Here is a 22,144-nt window from a genome sequence, read left to right on the forward strand (position 1 = left end):
ACTCCAGCATGGTGGCAAAGGCAGTACCTTATATTAGGTTGGTCACATATTAAGTCAATGTAATTGTACCCCCATAAGACCCCCAGATTCTGTTCCCTCTCCCGTCATGGCTCTTTGGGCACCGCCACCATGCCACCGGAGACGGAGACATCGGAGAGAGTCAAAGACAGACAGTCTACTCACCCTGCTCGCTCGCCGCCTCGTGACTGGTCTGCCAGTGCCTACCGTCTGCGCCTCGCCATCCACCGTCCCGCTGCCGTCCACGGTCACCATCTTCTGCTCCCAGCCTGGTCCCACCACGTGGCACGCTGGCACAGCCTATGGGTGATGGTCACACAAAATCCCTCATGCTCCATTCAAACATGGCTTTAGGACCCCAACTTCTCAGAAAAGGGCTTTTGGCTGCCAGCTATGTAAGGTGTATGTGCACCCCAAAACATGAGATCGCAGATATCAGCACTTCAGACCAGACATGCTTCTGTAGACACGGACTGTGCTAACAAATCGCCAGTGATCAGCACTGACACTGGTATCCGAGGTCCCAGCAGTCAAAGATGACAAGATGAGAATGGAGGGGCTGCCATGTCTCTGACTAATATGTCCCCACTGCTACAGATCTGATAGTGAACTGCCAATCAGATCAATTTACCTGAATGACATTGACATAGGGGAACTGGAAAATCCCCAATGTTCAGCACTAGACCTGTAGTGAGGGTCAGCCCTAAGAGTAAGCGCACGAGCAGCACATTCAATGTGGACTTTCCTCAACAAAATCATGTGGCACGTATGGATCTTGTCACATACAAGTGACACACTGTGGATTTTAAAATGCACATTTGAGTGGGAATCTCCCACTCATTTGTATTTCCTCACACATTTCCTGGAGGAATAGAAATGCATATTTATAAGTATCTAATGGTCCCAGGACTGCGCTTTATGTTACATTACCATCACAAATCTGTTCTGTCAAAACCCTGCAAAAGAGCCCTGACCCTAAAAATGGCACAGAGTGGACTGAGAACCAGTGGGACTATAAAGCCCCCAGTCAATTTTACACTGCAGACTTCTCCGCTGCCTTGCACATTGTGAGAATAGAGCAGGTGACTTTATAAGAGTTGTCAAAGGGTGACCCCAAAAAATCCCTGAGGTAAGAAAAGACTAGATAACATTACCCCCTCCCCTATGTCTGACTCTGAACCCTTCAGCTAGTGCAGGGGAGGGAGAGGACTGGGGGGCTTTATTTACTGTATTGGGAGTCATCTGGGGACAAGTGAAAGACCCCTAGAAGATGACATCTCATGCACATAGGGCAACCTGAAACAGTAGGGTAAGTGGGAAGAAGCCGGCTCTGCAGCAGAGAATATAGGGCAGGTGGGTGGGAGTCTGCCCCTGTGGGGTACAACACGGGGATGTACCCTAAGGCTCCCAACCCCACAATGGCACTGCAGCCCCTCAGGGGGAGACAGGTTTATTGAGCTGGACGGAACCGCTGCCCCACAGAGCCTTGCTCTCCCAGCATGAGAGCCGTAGTCATATCGCAGCTGCTGCAGAACTCCTATCTGAAGCGCGGTTTCCCTTATCCCCTTCACACGGTCATAAGCGCCCGCCGCCGACGTTGCATAATAACTTTCTAATGGGCCCCCCAATGCCAAAATGCACAAGCGGCTCTGTACACCTCGTACACACGGCTCCGCTCCGTACACCTCGCACACACGCGGCTCCGCTCCGTACACCTCGTACACACGGCTCCGCTACGTACACCTCGTACAGACACGGCTCCGCTCCGTACACCTCGTACACACACAGCTCCGCTCCGTACACCTCGTACACACATGGCTCCGCTCCGTACTCCTCATACACGCACGGCTCCTCTCCGCTCACCTCGTACACATGCGGCTCCGCTCCGTACACCTCATACACGCGATGCTCCGCTCCGTACACCTCGTACACGCACGGCTCCGCTCCGTACACCTCGTACACGCACGGCTCCTCTCCGTACTCGTCGTACACGCACGGCTCCTCTCTGTACTCGTCGTACACGCACGGCTCCTCTCCGCACAACTCATACACACGGCTCCGCTCCGTACTCCTCGTACACACGGCTCTGCTCCGTACATCTCGTACACACGGCTCCGCTCCTTACTCCTCGTACACACACGGCTCCTCTCCGTACACCTCGTACACGCTCGGCTCTTCTCCGTACTCGTCATACACGCACGGGTCCTCTCCGTACTCGTCGTACACGCACGGGTCCTCTCCGTACTCGTCGTACACGCACGGGTCCTCTCCGTACTCGTCGTACACGCACGGCTCCTCTCCGTACTCGTCGTACACGCACGGCTCCTCTCCGTACTCGTCGTACACGAACGGCTCCTCTCTGTACTCGTCGTACACGCACGGCTCCTCTCCGTACTCATCGTACACGCACGGCTCCTCTCCGCACAACTCATACACACGGCTCCGCTCCGTACTCCTCGTACACACGGCTCCGCTCCGTACATCTCGTACACACGGCTCCGCTCCTTACTCCTCGTACACGCGCGGCTCCTCTCCGTACTCCTCGTACACGCGCGGCTCCTCTCCGTACTCCTCGTACACGCGCGGCTCCTCTCCGTACTCCTCGTACACGCGCGGCTCCTCTCCGTACTCCTCGTACACGCGCGGCTCCTCTCCGTACTCCTCGTACACGCGCGGCTCCTCTCCGTACTCGAGCGGCTCCTCTCCGTACTCCTCGTACACGCGGGGCTCCTCTCTGTACTCCTCGTACACGCACGGCTCCTCTCCGCACAACTCATACACACGGCTCCGCTCCGTACTCCTCGTACACACGGCTCTGCTCCGTACATCTCGTACACACGGCTCCGCTCCTTACTCCTCGTACACACACGGCTCCTCTCCGTACACCTCGTACACGCTCGGCTCTTCTCCATACTCGTCGTACACGCACGGGTCCTCTCCATACTCGTCGTACACGCACGGGTCCTCTCCGTACTCGTCGTACACGCACGGCTCCTCTCCGTACTCGTCGTACACGAACGGCTCCTCTCCGTACTCGTCGTACACGCACGGCTCCTCTCCGTACTCGTCGTACACGCACGGCTCCTCTCCGCACAACTCATACACACGGCTCCGCTCCGTACTCCTCGTACACACGGCTCCGCTCCGTACATCTCGTACACACGGCTCCGCTCCTTACTCCTTGTACACGCGCGGCTCCTCTCCGTACTCCTCGTACACGCGCGGCTCCTCTCCGTACTCCTCGTACACGCGCGGCTCCTCTCCGTACTCCTCGTACACGCGCGGCTCCTCTCCGTACTCCTCGTACACGCGCGGCTCCTCTCCGTACTCCTCGTACACGCGCGGCTCCTCTCCGTACTCCTCGTACACGCCCGGCTCCTCTCCGTACTCCTCGTACACGCGCGGCTCCTCTCCGTACTCCTCGTACACGAGCGGCTCCTCTCCGTACTCCTCGTACACGCCCGGCTCCTCTCCGTACTCCTCGTACACGCCCGGCTCCTCTCCGTACTCCTCGTACACGCGCGGCTCCTCTCCGTACTCCTCGTACACGCGCGGCTCCTCTCCGTACTCCTCGTACACGCGCGGCTCCTCTCCGTACTCCTCGTACACGCGCGGCTCCTCTCCGTACTCCTCGTACACGCGCGGCTCCTCTCCGTACTCCTCGTACACGCGCGGCTCCTCTCCGTACTCCTCGTACACGAGCGGCTCCTCTCCGTACTCCTCGTACACGCGCGGCTCCTCTCCGTACTCCTCGTACACGCGCGGCTCCTCTCCGTACTCCTCGTACACGAGCGGCTCCTCTCCGTACTCCTCGTACACGCGCGGCTCCTCTCCGTACTCCTCGTACACGCGCGGCTCCTCTCCGTACACCTCGTACACGCGCGGCTCCGCTCCGTACACCTCGTACACGCGCGGCTCCGCTCCGTACACCTCGTACACGCGCGGCTCCGCTCCGTACACCTCGTACACGCGCGGCTCCGCTCCGTACACCTCGTACACGCGCGGCTTCGCTCCGTACACCTCGTACACGCGCGGCTCCTCTCTGTACACCTCGTACACGCGCGGCTCCGCTCCGTACACCTCGTACACGCGCGGCTCCGCTCCGTACACCTCGTACACGCGCGGCTCCGCTCCGTACACCTCGTACACGCGCGGCTCCGCTCCGTACACCTCGTACACGCGCGGCTCCGCTCCGTACACCTCGTACACGCGCGGCTCCGCTCCGTACACCTCGTACACGCGCGGCTCCGCTCCGTACACCTCGTACACGCGCGGCTCCGCTCCGTACTCCTCTTACACGCGCGGCTCCTCTCTGTACTCCTCTTACACGCGCGGCTCCTCTCTGTACTCCTCTTACACGCGCGGCTCCTCTCTGTACTCCTCTTACACGCGCAACTCCGCTTCATACACCTCGTACGCGCGCGGCTCCGCACCGTACACCTCGTACACGTACGGCTCCGCTCCGTACTCCTCGTACACACACGGCTCCGCTCCGTACACCTCGTACACGTACGGCTCCGCTCCGTACTCCTCGTACACACACGGCTCCGCTCCGTACACCTCGTACACACATGGCTCCGCTCCGTACTCCTCGTACACACGGCTCCGCTCCGTACACCTCGTACACACACGGCTCCGCTCCGTACACCTCGTACACACACAGCTCTGCTACATCCACCCTGTAAACCCCTCCTGAACCCACACAGAAACTTTACCTCATCCAGCAGTACACCATGACAACCAGCACAGCAGAGTCCTGCAGACATGAGGCCCCTGATCATGTGACCCCTGACTCCACCCCTCCTGTGACCTCATCACAGGTCCTGTGCGCACACAGCAGACGGAGCTGGAGGAGCCTGAACAAAACGTAGGGGGGCCCGGGGCCGAGCGTGGACCGGGCTGCCATTGTTCTCAGGCCCCGTGCGGGCACCGGGCCCCCCTAATCACCGGGGTCCCCGCACAGAAACTTTACCTCATCCAGCAGTACACGACAACAAGCACAGCAGAGTCCTGAATACGTCCAGGGCCCTGATCATGTGACACCGGACTCCTCCCATCTTGTGACCTCATCACAGGTCCTGTGCGCACACAGCAGACAGAGCTCGGGCTGCCAGTGTGCTCGGGCGCCGGGCGGGCCCCTCCTAATCACTGGGGACCCATACACTTGTAAGGGCTGTCATGCCCTGATGGCGGCCCTGCCCGCATGTAATAATGTCATCCAACCTGGCCCCTTCCTGCAATCATGTCCCCCATTATGGGTCCCTTCTTATAATAATGTCCTCCATCCAGACCCCCATCCTGTAAGAAATGCCCTCCATCCTTTGTCCCTTCGTATAATAATGTCCATCATCCAGGGCTCCTTGCTATAATAATGTCCTCTGTCCTGAGCCCTTTCCTTTAATTTAGGTAGTGTCCGATTGTAGTGAGGTGTTAAGAGCTATTGTGAGGTAGTGTCCGGTTGTAGTGAGGTGTTAAGAGCTATTGTGAGGTAGTGTCCGGTTGTAGTGAGGTGTTAAGAGCTATTGTGAGGTAGTGTCCGGTTGTAGTGAGGTGTTAAGAGCTATTGTGAGGTAGTGTCCGGTTGTAGTGAGGTGTTAAGAGCTATTGTGAGGTAGTGTCCGGTTGTAGTGAGGTGTTAAGAGCTATTGTGAGGTAGTGTCCGGTTGTAGTGAGGTGTTAAGAGCTATTGTGAGGTAGTGTCAGGTTGTAGTGAGGTGTTAAGAGCTATTGTGAGGTAGTGTCAGGTTGTAGTGAGGTGCTAAGAGCTATTGTGAGGTAGTGTCAGGTTATAGTGAGGTGTTAAGAGCTATTGTGAGGTAGTGTCAGGTTGTAGTGAGGTGTTAAGAGCTATTGTGAGGTAGTGTCAGGTTGTAGTGAGGTGTCCTGATAGTGAGTTATTGTGAGGTAGTGTCCGGTTGTAGTGAGGTGTTAAGAGCTATTGTGAGGTAGTGTCAGGTTGTAGTGAGGTGTCCTGATAGTGAGTTATTGTGAGGTAGTGTCCGGTTGTAGTGAGGTGTTAAGAGCTATTGTGAGGTAGTGTCAGGTTGTAGTGAGGTGTCCTGATAGTGAGTTATTGTGAGATAGTGTCTTGTAGTGAGGTGTCCTGATAGTGAGATACTGTGAGGAAGTGTCTGGTAGTAGCCATGTCTTGGTATAGGAGGATGAGCATTAATGTTATAGGTGGGCACTCAACTTTATTGGCATGCGCAAAGAGACACAAAAATGCATGAAAAAAATACTCCAAAAATGCACCAAACACCACACCTGAGGCCATGTGCACACGATGCAGATTTGCAGCGTTTCGGCAGCGGATTTTACCGCGCAGAAACGTTGCATATCCGCATTGTGATGTACAGTACCTTTAAAATGAATGAAAAAAAAAACGCTGTGCAGACGCTGCGGATTTTTCCGCGGTACAAAATCCGCAGCATGTTACTTCTTTTGTGCGGTTTTCTATCTCCCCTGTCACCAAATCCGCAGGGGGAAGACCGCAATGGAAAACCGCACAAAAACCGCATGAAAACCGCGTGAAAAAAGGAAGAAATCCGCAGGAAAAATGCAGGTCATTTGACCTGCGGTTTTCTTCCATTCTGCACGGAATAATCCGCAGGGCTCAAAACCCCGTCTGCACTCAGCCTAAACCTTTCTTTTTGCTGCAGCTTATTTCCTGCCAACAAATCAGGTTTTGCTGCAGAAAACAAAAGCAGCAAAAACGCCCTGTGTGAACTTACCCTAATAATTTCCTCATCTTGGCATGCATTTTGTAACAAATGTCTCCCATGCTGGGCCCCTTCTTATAATTATGTTCCCATCCTGGGCCCCAGCCTATAAAAAATGTTGTCCATCTTGGGCTCCTTTCTATTGCAATGTTAAAAATGTCCCCCATCCTGGGCCTCTTCCTATTATAATATCAGAACTGTACCCATCCTGAAACCCTTACTATTATAATATTATAAATAATGTCCTCCATTGTGAACCGCTTCTTATTATAATGTACTTTGTTCTGCTGTTCTTTTCCAACACGTTAAAAAAGAAAGAAAAAAGATTATTCTTACCTTCCCCAGCTTCCTGGTAAAGGCCGTAACTGTTCAGCAGCCGCTGATTGGCAGCAGTGCCGATATCACAGGAAAAGGTGCCGCTGCTGGACACGAGTATCAATTTTATTTGATGGGGCACGCAAATTATTAAACGGGGTTGTCTACTACTACTGGACAACTCCATTAAACTGACACAAGGGGAAACCGGGCAGAAAATTACATATTAGGCCTGTTTCACATCTCCGTTTTTCAGAACAGTTGTAATCCGCGAAAATGGCGGAAAACGGATCCGTTAGCGGATGGACAGCAACGTGTGGCACCGGACCGTTGTTTTGACGGATCCGGCGAAGGAACCCGTGCCCGGAAAAACGAGAGAGAGAGAGAGAGAGAGAGAGCATAGCCTACGTGTGCACATAGCCTAACTTGGGCAAAAGCAACTCTGAGAAACATCTCTCTTCTCAGAATAGTGGGGATGCAAAATACTAGAAAAGGAAGACGTTATCAAGATGCTGACTAAAGAAATCACCATGTTTTAAAAACATGTCTGCTTGATCTGTGAATATCACCACCCACTGGAACACCCTCTCCTATTTATATTCTCCAATAATAACCAATTGAAATTCTTAAAGCCATACTTCTCAAGAGGCTGAAGAGTTTCAGTTTATTTTGGTGCAGCTTGACTCTGCTGAAATGGATTACTGCTGAAATAAGCCCTCTCGCCCGGCCCCGGATCCTGCATCTTCAGGAGTGGCACATTATTTTATTATTAAAAACCCACAGCTTTACTTAAAACCACATGACCATGACAGTCACAGTAGGCTGCATGCATGCATCCATGTACTGTCATATTATAAGTTTGCTTTTTTATAATAATAATAAATTTTATTTCTATAGCGCCGACATATTCCACAGCACTTTGTATTTCAGAGGGGACTTGTACAGGCGATAGACATTACAGCATAACAATAATCTCATAGATCATAACAGATACCAAGAGGAAGACAGCACACAGACCCATAGTTTCATGGATGTACTCACTTTTTTGACTGCACAAGCACATGGGTATAACGTACAAGCCAGGGGGACAACCTGAACTTGAGAGATCTCTGTTCAGACTGGTAAAAGCCCTAATCTGACCTTTGTCTGTCCCTACCTGACAGTGGAGGTTGGCACCCTAAGATAAAGCAATGGTGCCCCCACTCGACAGCTGCTTTCCCTGAATGCTCCTAACAGCTCCTAGTATAGCTATGCCTGTGTAGCAACTCACTCTGGAAAATGACACTAAAAACTGCAACTGACCCTGCCGGTTTCTGTACGGACTAGATATCCTGACTCTGCAGTCCCCAGTGGTACGTGAGGTTACAGAGAGAACTAATCACAGACAAAGAGATGGCAACTCTGGCCTAAACTTCCTAAAAGGCCAACAAGTTGCTTCACGTTCCCCCTAAAGAACCGGAGGGCAGGGCAGAGCAGAGTGTGAATTACGGTACCTACAAGAAAAGTGTGCTGAACAGAAGAAAGATCCCAAAGTGAGTAAAGCAAATAACAAAATACCAAACAAAGAATAAAGTAAGTACTGTTAACAAATATACTGCCTACTTCTTAATAATAAACAGAAGATAGGAGCAAAGTATAGCAAAGAAACAGCAAAGTCAAAATGCTTCACTTCAATCTCACTGACTAACTCCAAACATCAACATAATGTCAGAACATCTAAATGAATCTATTACAAGCAGGAAACGACAGCAGGGGGGACAGATTATAAAGCAGCACCCAAAAGGTAATAGCTACACAAATGGAAACACCTGTGTTCTGCTAAGCTGACTACAGCCTGAAAAGCAGAACAAAAACACCCAGAGAAGAGATGTGTCTCCTGTGGCTCGGCAGAAAGAGAATCCAGCCACAGAATACAAACTGAATCGAAGAGTATGATACTCACGCATTCATGAAAATCACAGATCTGAATGTGAGACTCAGATCATGTCAAATTCTGATCAGATTTTGCTAATGGGTCTATGTGCTATGCCAGAAGAAATTAGACAGCACACCAACGCTTCACATGCATGTGTGAATACACCCTTAGCATCAGATGAAATGCTCAGCAAGTATATTCTGAGATACCGTGAGATCCCCTGGCTGCCTGATATACAACAAGCTGCAGACAGCACACCAGGGGCGGCACGTTCTGACTTGCCACAGTAGCGGAGCCAGTCCACTTCAATGACCCTACCAAAGATCCTCACTCCTGTGCTTTAACAGCTAAGCTGCCCCAGGATGATGTTACCATTTTTACATCCTTCAGGTTGGCCATCAAATCTTATCCATATTCATCACCTTTATTTAACAGCGTCTATTCAATACAATAGTCCACCATAACGTATCGGTCACTTCCACCAACTGCAATATCAACACATCAGTGCTATGACAACAATAGAATAAGCAGATTTAATTTAAATTGACTCTAATTTGACCATTTTTTATTGTCCTGAAATGTAAATTTAAATATAAAATCAGGCAACCCTCAATAAAATGCTCTAAATCCCCAACTCCCGAGAAGTCATCCTCTATCTCTCAGAAGAAGGAAAATACCAAAATGCAAATCAACATGTTTTCAAAATTACATGATGGTATATGCACAAAAAGAAAATTAAAGATAAGGATACAATGATACATAAATCAACTTAAACAGATAGGCAGTCACACATTTGTACAGTTTATAAAAAAGGGCTGGCAAGATGTTTCTGCTATATCTCCTTCACTCTCCACTGCCAGCCTGCATACCAGCCTGCACCCGTCAGTGCCTGCCTATATACGTCCCGTAGCAGCCTTCACCTGCCAGTTCATGCCTGTGTAAGTAGGTTGCGGGTTGCAGTAACGGACAGGAGGCAGAACAAGAGCTAACAGGTTTATTAACCTAGGGATTACTCCACGCAGGGAGGTGATGGGTAAACGGGGATATGGCAGGAGGAAAAGGCCCAGTATAAGAGCGGGTTAAGGTAACAATGGCAATAGATAATGCAACTGTTCATGAGGGGTTAAACTTATCGGCTTCTTAGCTGTAGAGTCCTAATGCTCAACGTTGGCGACTCCGCAACCGGCGCGTGACAATCCCGGGGTTGTCCTGAAGAAATTGAAGTTCCAGTTCCTAACGGTGCCGACGAGTCCTTGATGTCTCGAGTGGGGTCCTGGGTCTGAATTCGTCATACAGAGTGAAGAGTAGTCTGTGACGCTGCCCGAGCATGGTTCAGCTTGGCAGAAAACTACGGGTGAGGTAGGACACAGTTCTATGCAAGTCACCCTGTCTGTCTCAAGCGGCATGCGCACAGCAAAAACTGGCCTGGAGCGTGTGGCACTTTCAGATGCAGGGGCCAGCGGGCACACAGCAGGTCTCTGCTCAGTCATTGTACTTGACAGTTGGGGGTCTATTGCATGGGCCTGCGCTGTCACGTTGCTCGAAGGTCAGAGCCCCATCCTTCCCCTGCTGCGCAAGCTGTCTTACTGCCAAGTCTCTCCTTCCTTTCCCGCGCACAGCCCCTTTTATAAAACATATGCCCTCTGTTGAATAGTGCAAAGGTCGGTCCGGGACGGAAAGCTTTCCCCTGGGCAACAATGGTGACAGCCTGACAGTTCTGGGATCGGCGCAAGAGAGGTACCCCCAGTCCGGTCCATCTTCTTACACCTGTATACCAGCCGTACCAACCTGCACCTGTCAATGCTTGCCTGTATACCAATCTACACCTCCCAATGCTTGCCTGCATACCAGCCGTACCAGTCTACGCCTTCTGTTCCTGTGTTTCTGCTGTGCCTGCCTGTATCAAATTAACTTTCCTACTAGGTTGTTCCAGCTATCTGCCTCTTGAGGGTCAGCTACTGTGCGTCTGAGGCCCATCCTGGTGTAGCACTTGTTGTCCATCTGGGGCCAAGTCTAACCCCACCATCAGGGGCGCTGGTGATAAGTCAGGTGTTCACCTAGTTATGTCCCTCCAGGCTCTCCTCGGACCACGGCACAGTGGTTCCACCACTTGCAATGTGTCAGTCAAAGGTTGACAATCTGAGCTCCAATGCTGAGTCATTGCCTTGGTTCTGAACAGGATGTTGGAGGAATTTTAGCCCTGAATAGATTTTTTGGGTTATCTCTAGATCAGAGGGATCCATATGATGGTTCATGTTTCTTCTTTTGCCTCAAATTTGCTCTAGTGATGTGCTCCAGTGACTCATCAGATAAAAGTTTTTGCTTCACCTCTATGGTAGTACTTTGGGGCCCTTTATGGCCATTTCTGTCAACTTTCTGTATTTATCTGCTGTGTACTAGCGTTTCTCCCAGGAGGTCTCTGTACTCACATGGGTAACAAGCCTCACATGCTCGACTGCCTAGCACTGATAAGACCACCACCTTTCATCATTTCTGGACCTGCAGGCTGGGCTAAATATTAGCTGGTGTACTGTGGGGGAAGCCACATAAGCAAACCACCAATGAATATACTAAATACACATTTCAACGTGCCATATATGATAATAAACTCTATATAAGGCCATGTTCACACGTTCAGTATTTGGTCAGTACTTTACATCAGTATTTGTAAGCCAAAACCAAGAGAGAAACAATCAGAGGAAAAGTCTAATAGAAACACATCACCACTTCTGTATTTATCACCCACTCCTGGTTTTGGCTTACAAATAATGATGTAAAATGCTTACAAAAATAAGGAGCTTGTGAATGTGGCCTACTACAAAGTCTAAATAAGAGGTTCCTATTCTGACTTGGGGATCAGACCTCTCTATGATGTCCATATGCCCTAATAGGATATATAGGCAGGTCATGTAGACTGTACATAGAGGAAGATCTGCTTCAGGATTCCTTAGGACCATGAAGTATTAAATGTGCTTGGCAGCAATGTCCTATGTTCTATTAAAAGTTTTGGCAGCCGTAAATAAAAATTTACAGTTTATCTTCTTGTCTAGACCAGTATGAGTAGCACATTACAGTTAGTAGTGAGACCTTTTCTTTTGACTGCAGATGCAGGAGTGGACAAATCCCGATTGCCAGTGTTCCTAAACATTTGCTGCCAGTGGGTGGCTACATTTTAGTGTTCATTTCATGTTTTTGGAGTTCTTAATATCTGTATATAAACAAAAAAATCCTGTTTTTTTTGGATTGAGCAATCATGCTTTTAAAGGGGTTTTCCAATCTGCCGAATCGTGCACACTGCCATGATTCCCCTTTCGAGTGGGGTGATTATGTGACTACAAATAAGTGATTTTTTTTTTTTTTTTAGAGAAGTCAGATGAAACTAGTTGGCACAGCAAATCACATAAAGATGCTTCTCACAAAATTAGAATATAATCAAAAAGTTAATTTATTTTAGTTCGTCAATACAAAAAGTGAAACTTACAGGCAATGAAAACCCAAAAGTCATTATCTCATTAAATTAGAATAATTAGCAAAAAACACCTGCAAAGGCTTCCTAAGCATGTAAAAGGTACCTTAGTCTGTTTCAGTAGGCTCCACATTCATGGGGAAGACTGCTGACTTGACAGAGGTCCATAAGGCAGTCATTGACACACTCCACAAAGAAAGTAAATGTTGGATTTCATTTGGAAATCAAGGTCCCAGAGTCTGGAGGAAGAGTGGAGAGGCCACAATCCAAGCTGCTTGAGGTCTAGTGTGAAGTTTCCACAATCAGTGATGGTTTGAGAAGCCATGTCATCTGCTGGTGTAGGTCCACTGTGTTTTATCAAGACCAAAGTCAGCACAGCCATCTACCAGGACATTTTATTTCCAATAATCTTTATTAAATTTTTAAGAATTTTTATGAGGGTAGGGAAGGAATACAAGAACAAAGGGATAGGGTGGGGAAACAGAAATACCCTCTGAAGACAGGGAAGACCCCCAAAAATGGGGGAATAGGCAGACTATATACGTATCACATCAGAGATCACAAAGTTTTACATATTAGCTTAAGAAATGCAAGTGATCTACCAGGACATTTTAGAGCACTTCGTGCTTCCCTCTGCCAACAAGCTTTTTGGAGATGGAAATTTCATTCTCCAGCAGGATTTGGCACCTGTCCACACTGCTAAAAGTATCAATACCTGGTTTACAAACAACAATATCACTGTGCTTGATTGGCCAGCAAACTCGTCTGACCTTAACCCAATAGAGAATCTATGGGGTATAGTCAAGAGGAAGATGAGAGACACCAGACACAACAATGCAGATGAGCTGAAGGCTGCTATCAAAGCAACCTGGGCTTCCATAACACCTCAGCAGTGCCACAGGCTGATCACCTCCATGCTACGCCGCATTGATGCAAAAGGAGCCCCGACCAAGTATTGAGTGCATTTACTGAATATACATTTCAGTAGGCCAACATTTCGGATTTTAAAAATCAATTTTTCAAGCTGATGTTATAAAGTATTCTAATTTACTGAGATAATGACTACTGGGTTTTCATTGGCTGTAAGCCATAATCATCAACATTAACAGAAATAAACACGTGAAATAGATCACTCTGTTTGTAATGACTCTATATAATATAGGAGTTTCACTCTCTGTATTGAAGAACTGAAATAAATTAACTTGTTGATGATATTGTAATGTTGTGAGAAGCACATGCAGTCACGTGACCACCCGCACATATGAGGAATACAAAGGAATCATGGCAGTGTATGTGTTGCACACAGGCTGTCACATTTTGGCAGTCAATTTGAAATTGCAAACCTTTCTTCTGAGACTGGAAAAAACCCTGTAATTACTAATTTATGGATTTCTCCTATGTACTTTATGCTTTTATAGCTAAATGTTTTTCCCCCCAAAACGCTGTAACCCAAAGTTGCTAAAAAGCCTAAATACATGTCAAGTGCTATATTGTGGGCAACCACTGTAGTCTGGTGATCTGCTTGTGTGATGTGTATGTATAGATGGTTGTGGATGATTCTTACTCCAGGCTTACTTCAGGACATGTCCACAAACAGCAGGTATGCTGCAGACATTACTGCCGCACATGATTTGTAAATGTGGTTGTTTCTGGAACCTTTCCATGGATTTGATATCCCATACCACTACAGTGCTGAAATACATGCCAATTGATTGTGGGGGTACAAGGATGTAAAATTGTGGTTCAGGGCAATGACCAATCTGGGTATAAGTATTAAATCTTTTTTGTTCTTCATTGCAGGTGGATAGAATAGTGCACCATGGGAGCCGTGGTTGTGGATGACAATCCGTCGAAAGTGAAGGCTCCGGATGGTGGTTGGGGATGGGCCGTTCTTTTTGGCTGTTTTGTCATCACTGGATTCTCCTACGCTTTTCCTAAAGCAGTCAGTGTATTTTTCAAGGAGCTAATCAGGGAGTTTGGCATTGGTTACAGTGACACAGCATGGATCTCCTCTATCCTACTAGCTATGCTTTATGGAACAGGTAAGCACTCTTCATGCTCTAAAACTCCCATTTTGAGTAAGTTTACTCAAAGTGGCCAACCAATAAATCCCTTCCCTATTTGTGAGGTAAATTTACAACACATGCCAATTGCCAGTATATAGAAAGGTCTCTTGAGCTGTGCCCGCTCCATACATGTCAGGTGCTGGCTGTGTTAGGGTATGTTCCCATGGTCAGTAAAAGCTGCGGATTGGACAGCCGCAGCGTCCAATCCGCAGCGGCCAGTTGTTACAGCATAGTGGAGAAGATTTTATGAAGTCCCATCTCCACTATGCATGCAGGGACGCCTCCGGCGTCCCTGCATAACCAGACATGCGGCGCGCCTTTCTAGACCGCAGCAAGTCTATCTTGCGGAGACGCTCATAATGACAACCCAAAACATCCTGTTGTAGCTGTTTTAGATCTGACCCAAAGTCAAATATGTCGTATCACTAGTGAGGCCGAATTAAGAGATTAAGCCCCCAAATAACAAGCGCTCAGAGAAAAGAATGCACACTGGTTGTGAGCAAGTCACTTTTCTATTTATTCACCCAAGAATGCAGAATTTTATACCATTTACAGCAATGTAACTCATGTAGCCCCCCCTGTAACCCAGGTCATGATGACTTTATTTACCATGTACCCAAAACATGTTTTTGAGTACATTGCATATGAGATAAGAAGTATAAAATCCGAGAATTGGAGACTATAAGGCTGCAACAAAACAAATTCTAGCAAAACAAGGAAAAACATTAACCCTTCTATATCAAAATTACCCTAATCAAACGTTTATATACCCCATTTCATAATAACATATATTGCCCCCTCTAATATCAATGACAGCTTGAAGTCTTTTGTGGTAGTTGTGGATGAGGTTCTTTATTTTCTCAGATAGTAAAATTGCCCACTCTTCTTGGCAAAAAGCCTTCAGTTTCTGTAAATTCCTGCGCTTGAGATCTCCCCAGAGTGGCTCAATGATATTGAGGTCAGGAGACCGAGATGGCCATTTCAGAACCTTCACTTTGTTCTGCTGTAGCCAATGACAGGTCGACTAAGCCTTGTGTTTTGGATCGTTGTCATGTTGGAACATCCAAGTATGTCCCATGCACAGCTTCCGGGCTGATGATTGCAAATTTGCCTCCAGTATTTGTTGATAACATGCTGCATTCATATTTCCTTCAACTTTATCCAAGTTTCCTGTGCTGTTGTAGCTCACACATCCCCAAAACATCAGAGATCCACCTCTGTGCTTTACAGTAGGAATGGTGTTCCTTTCATCATAGGCCTTGCTGACCTCTCTCCAAATGTAACGTTTATGGCTGTGGCCACAAAGTTCAATTTTTGTCTCATCACTTCAAATTACCTTGTTCCAGAAGTTTTGAGGCTTGTCTCTGTGCAATTTTGCGTATTGTAAGCGAGATACATTGTGGCATTTGCACAGTAATGGCTTTCTTCTGGTGACTTGACCGTGCAGCCCATTTTTCTTCAAGTGCCTCCTTATTGTGCATCTTGAAACAGACACACCGCTAGTTTTCAGAGAGTCCAGTATTTCAACTGATGTAATTTGTGGGTTTTTTTCTTTGCACCTCAAACAATTTTCCTGGCAGTTGCGGGTAAAATTTTTGTTGGTCTACCTGACAGTAGTTTTGTTTTTACAGAGCCCCTGATTTTCCATTTGTTAATCACAATTTGAACGCTGCTGACTGGCATTATGAATTCCTTGGATTTCTTTTTGTATCCCTTTCCTTTTTTATACAGTTCAACTACCTTTTCCCGTAGATCCATTGACAATTCTTTTGCTTTCCCCATGACTCACAATTCAAAAATGTCAGTGGCTAGATGAAAGATGCAAGAGTCTGTCTGGATCCCATAAACTCTCTCAGCTTTTATGCAAACACACTGATTACAAGAAAACAGGTCACAGTTGAGGATGTTACCTTTAGTAGCCATTCAAATCCATTTGTGTCAACTTCAGGCCAAAATCACCAGCGTATGTAAACTTTTGATCAGCGTCATTTATATGTTTTGGGTTGTCATTATAATTTAAAAAGAGAAAACACAGTAGTTTGACAATAAGTGGCTTAACCAAACCACTCTCCATGGGTGGAGAAAAAGTTTTGGTATTAACATTCATATTCTCTGAAAAAAGACCAAAAAAGCAAAAATTCTACCTGGGTATGTAAACTTTTGAGCACAACTGTATATCAGTGGAGGTACAGTGTAAGCTCATGTTTTGCATGTCCATGCAGCACAGATACACCATATGGACTTGTGTGCGAGACCTTGGACTGAGATTCCAGCAGCAAAAGATGTTATTGTGATTTGTGAGGATAATGACATCTACTCGATGTAAACTTACAGCATGCTTTCAAGAGCACATCAAATCCCGAGGCTAAGGGAAAACAATGTTTTTGGGAAGCTCAGATACCCAGATACACTAGACAGGAAGCGGTATTTGTATGTTGAGCTGTCGTTCTTTGTCTGGATTATATTTTTTCCAAACCATTTTGGGTTCCTGCCAGGAGCACACTGATTCTCTCAGTTGTATGTGATTTCTCTCCCCGAGCCGGATAAGCCAGACCAGGATAAGGACGGTGTAATCCAGCCTAGTGTTGTATCTAGCTGCTGAGTGAAGAAAGGCTAATGGTCCAGCTGGACTGGCAACCTGTCACTTATTTACATGGGATCATCTATCTTCCAGTCTTCTATGATGGCGGTCTCATTTTATTTCCTGATTTCATATAAAGGGAACCTGACATCTAAAAAATGTTATCTGATTTGCAAGCAAGCGGAGCTGATTAGCTTGGGATACATTTTTGTGGGAGAACATTTCAGTAAAATTTACTTAATGTTCATTGAAATCCTTGGTGTTTGTATACAAATGAGTCCATGTGGGTGAGCCTATTAGTGATTGACAGTCTTCCCTGTATCATCGTGCACGCACAGAGAGCTGTCAGTCACTAGTAAGACCACCCACTTTACTCGCATACATGCAACACCAGAGATTTAATTGAATAAAATACGTTCGGCTATGTGCACACATTAACTCTTTGGGGCAGAAATTTGTGCACCTTTTCTGCATCTCTTGGCAGGAAAAATGCAGATTTTTTGGATTGTGTCTAAATTAGCAGCGCAGATCAAAAAATCCACGCTACCCTGGTATCTCTCTGAAATCTGCAACATGTACACAGGCCTTTATGCTGAATCTTTTCCAACAAAGGTTGGAAAACTTGCATTTTATTTACGCCCTGGAGTTTGTATGCTTATGGCCGGGGTCACACTTGCGAGTGTGATGCGAGAAACTCGCGCATCAATACCCTGCACTGCCGCCGGCATTTGGGACCGTACTGTGCGTCTGCATGTATTTCTATTTTATAATCTTACTAGAGGTGTGCCTGATGCTATTGCATCGGGAGGGAAGTGGGTGTGTGTGTGTACGTGTGTGAGTACGTGTGTGAGTACATGTGTGCGTGTGTGTACATATGTGTGTGTACATGTATGTGTGCGTGTGTGTACATGTGTGTGTCTGTGTGTACGTGTGTGTATGCATGTGTGTGTGTGAGTACGTGTGTGTGTGTCCCGCTGCTGCCTGCCCACCCACCTCAGTGCAGTCACAGCCGGTAGGAAAGAGGGTGGTTTGCGGCTTGTGCTGGAGATGTGAGTACATGTGTGTGTATGTGAGTACGTGTGTGTACTTGGGTATTCCAATATGGCGGTCGGCGTACTTCCGGTGCGGTGGATTGTGGGATTCGGGGACATCCAGACGGAAGTGGATGACGGATAATTGAAGGCAATTATATATATAGATACATGTGCGTCTGCTGTGTACTATGTAATGGATGCGTCTGACCATGTAGGAACATGGTCTGATCATACTACATCTCCAGGGCAGGGAGGAAGTAAAAGAATATACAGACATTACAGTATGGGATCACAGCTGATTCTTTCTTGGAGGTCAAACATTGTTTAAAAACAGGCAGAGAAATGTTCCTGCACGGTCAGACACAGCCATTACACAGTACACAGCAGGGGCACATTTATATGATTACCTTCAGCACAGGAACATTTTATTTAAATGCATCCAATTGTGGAAAATATTATTATTAAAAGATATATTGATTAAAATGAGATTTTATTTGTGTGAAAATCTTTTTAATTTCTCCATTTTCTCCACTCTGTGAGTCTGCATATATCGGACTGCGCTTGGATGGCATCTGAGGGCAGTCTGAAGTTTTGCATGCACCCATAGACTTGTATGAGTGCGCACTATCTGATATCCACTGCCAACTCAGCATGAGAAAATAACCGCTAGTCAGCACTGCTCCATAGTGAAACATCAGATGGCACTCGTCTGAGTTTTACGCTGGCTACATGCCAGTCTGAAAGAGCCCTAATCACCCCCATACACATTAGAGAAAAGTGGTCTGATTGTGTTGACTTTGAATAGGGGTGGCTGACTACGTCTCGTGCAAGAGGGTATCTGACAGCAGTTTATCATTCAGTACACAGCCCCGTTTAGCCAAGATGAGGGAGGTCAGAATCACAGAACTTATTGAAGGTCCACATCCAACAATTTACTCTGTGCTATAAGTTGATTTTCCTTCCAGAAATGGACCTTAGGCTGGAGTCACACACAACCATTAAAAAAACGGTCCCATTTTAACGGTCCGAAATCGCACAAAGGTATCTTAACCATTGATCCGTTTTTGATGCGATTTTTCTTCATCAATGCGATTTTCATCGCATGTAAGGATCCGTTTGACATCCGTCTGGCGAGATTTTCTCGCAGGATACCAAAATGGACATATAATGGAGCCCAATGACAGGTTTCCCCACACAAAGAATGAATAGATCTAGACACATGTATATATATATATTATACATGTCATAGAGACACATTAATATATATTACAAATTCATACAGTTCATCAGAGCAGAATAGCCGCAGAAACATTTGCCGGCTTTTGTATAATTATTCTCCTGCCCGACATGAAATGACACATGGTTTACATATAGTTAGACATAACAAAAAAACATGAAATGAAATGGTTAACTATATGTAAACCATATGTCATTTCATGTCGGGCAGGAGAATAATTATACAAGAGCCGGCAAATGTTTCAGCGGCTATTCTGCTATGATGAACTGTATGAATTCGAAATATATGTATAAATGTGTCTCTATGACATGTATAAAATATATATATATATATATATATATATATATATATATATATATCTGTGTCTAGATCTATTCATTCTTTATTTAACCGGTCTCTGTGATTTTACTGTATTGGAAGAATTGCCGGCTTTTGCTAAAGGACACCGGGTGCGATTTTATCGCAAGTCACACATCTGGTCCGTTTTTAGTCCCATTTTTCTCGCCCCCATAGACTTGTATTGTCGAATCCGATCCGAAAATCGGTGACAATCGCAGCATGCTACGATTGTCTTGGTCCGAGGATCGGATCCGATCAAAAATCGCATGATGGGAGCTGCCCCATAAAATAACATTGGGACGACTGCAATGCGATTTTTTATCGCATTGCATTCGTCCGATTTAACCCCTTCCTGACATCCGACGTACTATCCCGTCCACGGTACCCGGGCCCGTATGACCGTGGACGGGATAGTACGTCTACCGCGATCAGCGGCGCCCACGTGGTGAGCGCCGCTGATCGCGGCCGGGTGTCAGCTGATCACAGCTGACACCCGGCACAATGTGTCAGGGGCGGTCACGGACCACCCCCGACACGTTAAACATGATCGCGGTGTACCGGGAGTTAAAGGGAAGCATCGGGAGGGAGGGGGCTCCCTCCGTGCTTCCCTGAGCCCCCCACGGCAGCGCAATGTGCAGCGCTGCTGCGGGGGGCTCCTATCCTCCAGGCCCCCGAATCCAAGATGGCGACGGGGGCCTTCGGGGACCTGAGGAAGCTGGCTTCCTCAGTGCCTGCAAAGCGCAGGCAAGAGGAAGTCTTCTTCAATGCCTGTGACAGATTGCTGATCTGTCACAGTGATCTGTGATGTGACAGATCAGCGATCTGTCACAGGACAGTGATGTCCCACCTGGGACTATGTAATAAAGTAAAAAAAAAATTAAAAAAAAATGTAAAAATAAATTAAAAAAAATCGCCAAATAAATTAGAAAAAAAAAAAAAAAATATTCCCCCAATAAATCCATTTTTTGGAAATAATAAAAAAAAAAACAATAAAAGTACACATATTAGGTATCGCCGCGTCCGTAATGACCAGCCCTATAAAACTGTCCCATTAGTTAACCCTTTTAGCGAACCCCTTAAAAAATAAAAATAAAAAACGAAGCAAAAAATAATGATTTATTACAATACCTCCAAACAAACAAAAAGTGTAATAACGCGCGATCAAAAAGACGCATATAAATATCCATGGTACCGCTGAAAACGTCATCTTGTCCCGCAAAAAACGAGCCACGATACAGCATCATCAGCGAAAAAATAAAAAAGTTATAGCTCACAGAATAAAGCGATGCAAAAATAATTATTTTTTATATAAATAGTTTTCATTGCATAAAACCGTCAAAAACATAAAAAAATGACCTAAATGAGGTATCGCTGTAACCGTACTGACCCGAAGAATAAAACCGCTTTATCAATTTTACCACACGCGGAACGGTGTAAACGCACCCCCCCAAAAGAAATTCATGAAACGCTGGTTTTTGTTCATTCTGCGTCCCAAAAATAGGAATAAAAAGCGATCAAAAAATGTCACGTGCCCGAAAATGGTACCAATAAAAAACGTCAACTCGTCCCGCAAAAAATAAGACCTCACATGACTCAGTGGGTCAAAATACGGAAAAATTATAGCTCTCAATATGTGGTGATGCAAAAACTATTTTACAATAAAAAGCGTCTTTTAGCGTCTGACAGCCGCCAAACATAAAAACCGCCATAAATAGTAAATCAAACCCCCCGATATCACCCCCTTAGTTAGGGAAAAATAATAAAACTAAAAAAAAAGTATTTATCTCCATTTTCCCGTTAGGGTAAGGCTGTGGGCACACGCTGCGGATTAGGTGCGGATTTTGTAAAATCCGCAGGTGAAACCGCAGGTCAAAAGACCTGCGGTTTTACCTGCGGATTGCTCTGCGGTTTTGTCCTGCGGTTTTTCATCTCCTCAATAGAGGAGATGGCAAACCGCAGGAGAATCCGCAGAAAGAATTGACATGTCAATTCTTTCTGCGGATTGAAAACCGCAGATAATCCGCGCGGAAAATTCCGCACCGTCTGCACTGCGGTTTTTGATTCCCATAGGGAATCATGGTACTGTACACCGCAGCAAAAACTGCTGCTGGTCCGCAGCGGCCAAAACTGCTGCGGAACCGCAGCAAAATCCGCAGCGTGTGCACACAGCCTTAGGGTTAGGGCTAGGGTTAGGGCTAGGGTTAGGGTTAGGGCTAGGGTTAGGGCTAGGGTTAGGGCTCAGATTAGGGTTAGGGGTGTGTTGGGGTTAGGGTTGGAGTTATAATTGGGGGTTTCCACTGTTTGGGCACATCAGGGGCTCTCCAAATGCAACATGGCGTCTGATCTCAATTCCAGCCAATTCTGAGTTGAAAAAGTCATATGGTGCTCCTTCCCTTCCAAGCTCTGCCATGCGCCCAAACAGTGTTTTACCCCCACATGTAGGGTATCAGCCTA

At 46.8% G+C, this 22,144-nt stretch overlaps 1 protein-coding gene across 5 annotated transcripts in view; it reads left to right on the forward strand.

Annotated features, from left to right (window-relative positions):
* Positions 1-22,144, forward strand: part of SLC16A3 (solute carrier family 16 member 3) — a 52,436-nt gene that overhangs the window by 19,275 nt on the left and 11,017 nt on the right. For all 5 annotated transcript variants that reach the window (XM_073588149.1, XM_073588145.1, XM_073588148.1 and 2 more), the window contains one exon: positions 14,234-14,475. In XM_073588149.1, coding sequence (XP_073444250.1) covers positions 14,253-14,475 — 223 coding nt within the window. In that variant the 5' untranslated portion in view covers positions 14,234-14,252. The remainder of the gene's footprint in view (positions 1-14,233; positions 14,476-22,144) is intronic.

This window comes from Dendrobates tinctorius, unplaced genomic scaffold (genome assembly GCF_039654945.1).
Source record: "Dendrobates tinctorius isolate UK_male_01 unplaced genomic scaffold, ASM3965494v1 ptg000103l, whole genome shotgun sequence".
Classification (NCBI taxonomy): domain Eukaryota; kingdom Metazoa; phylum Chordata; class Amphibia; order Anura; family Dendrobatidae; genus Dendrobates; species Dendrobates tinctorius.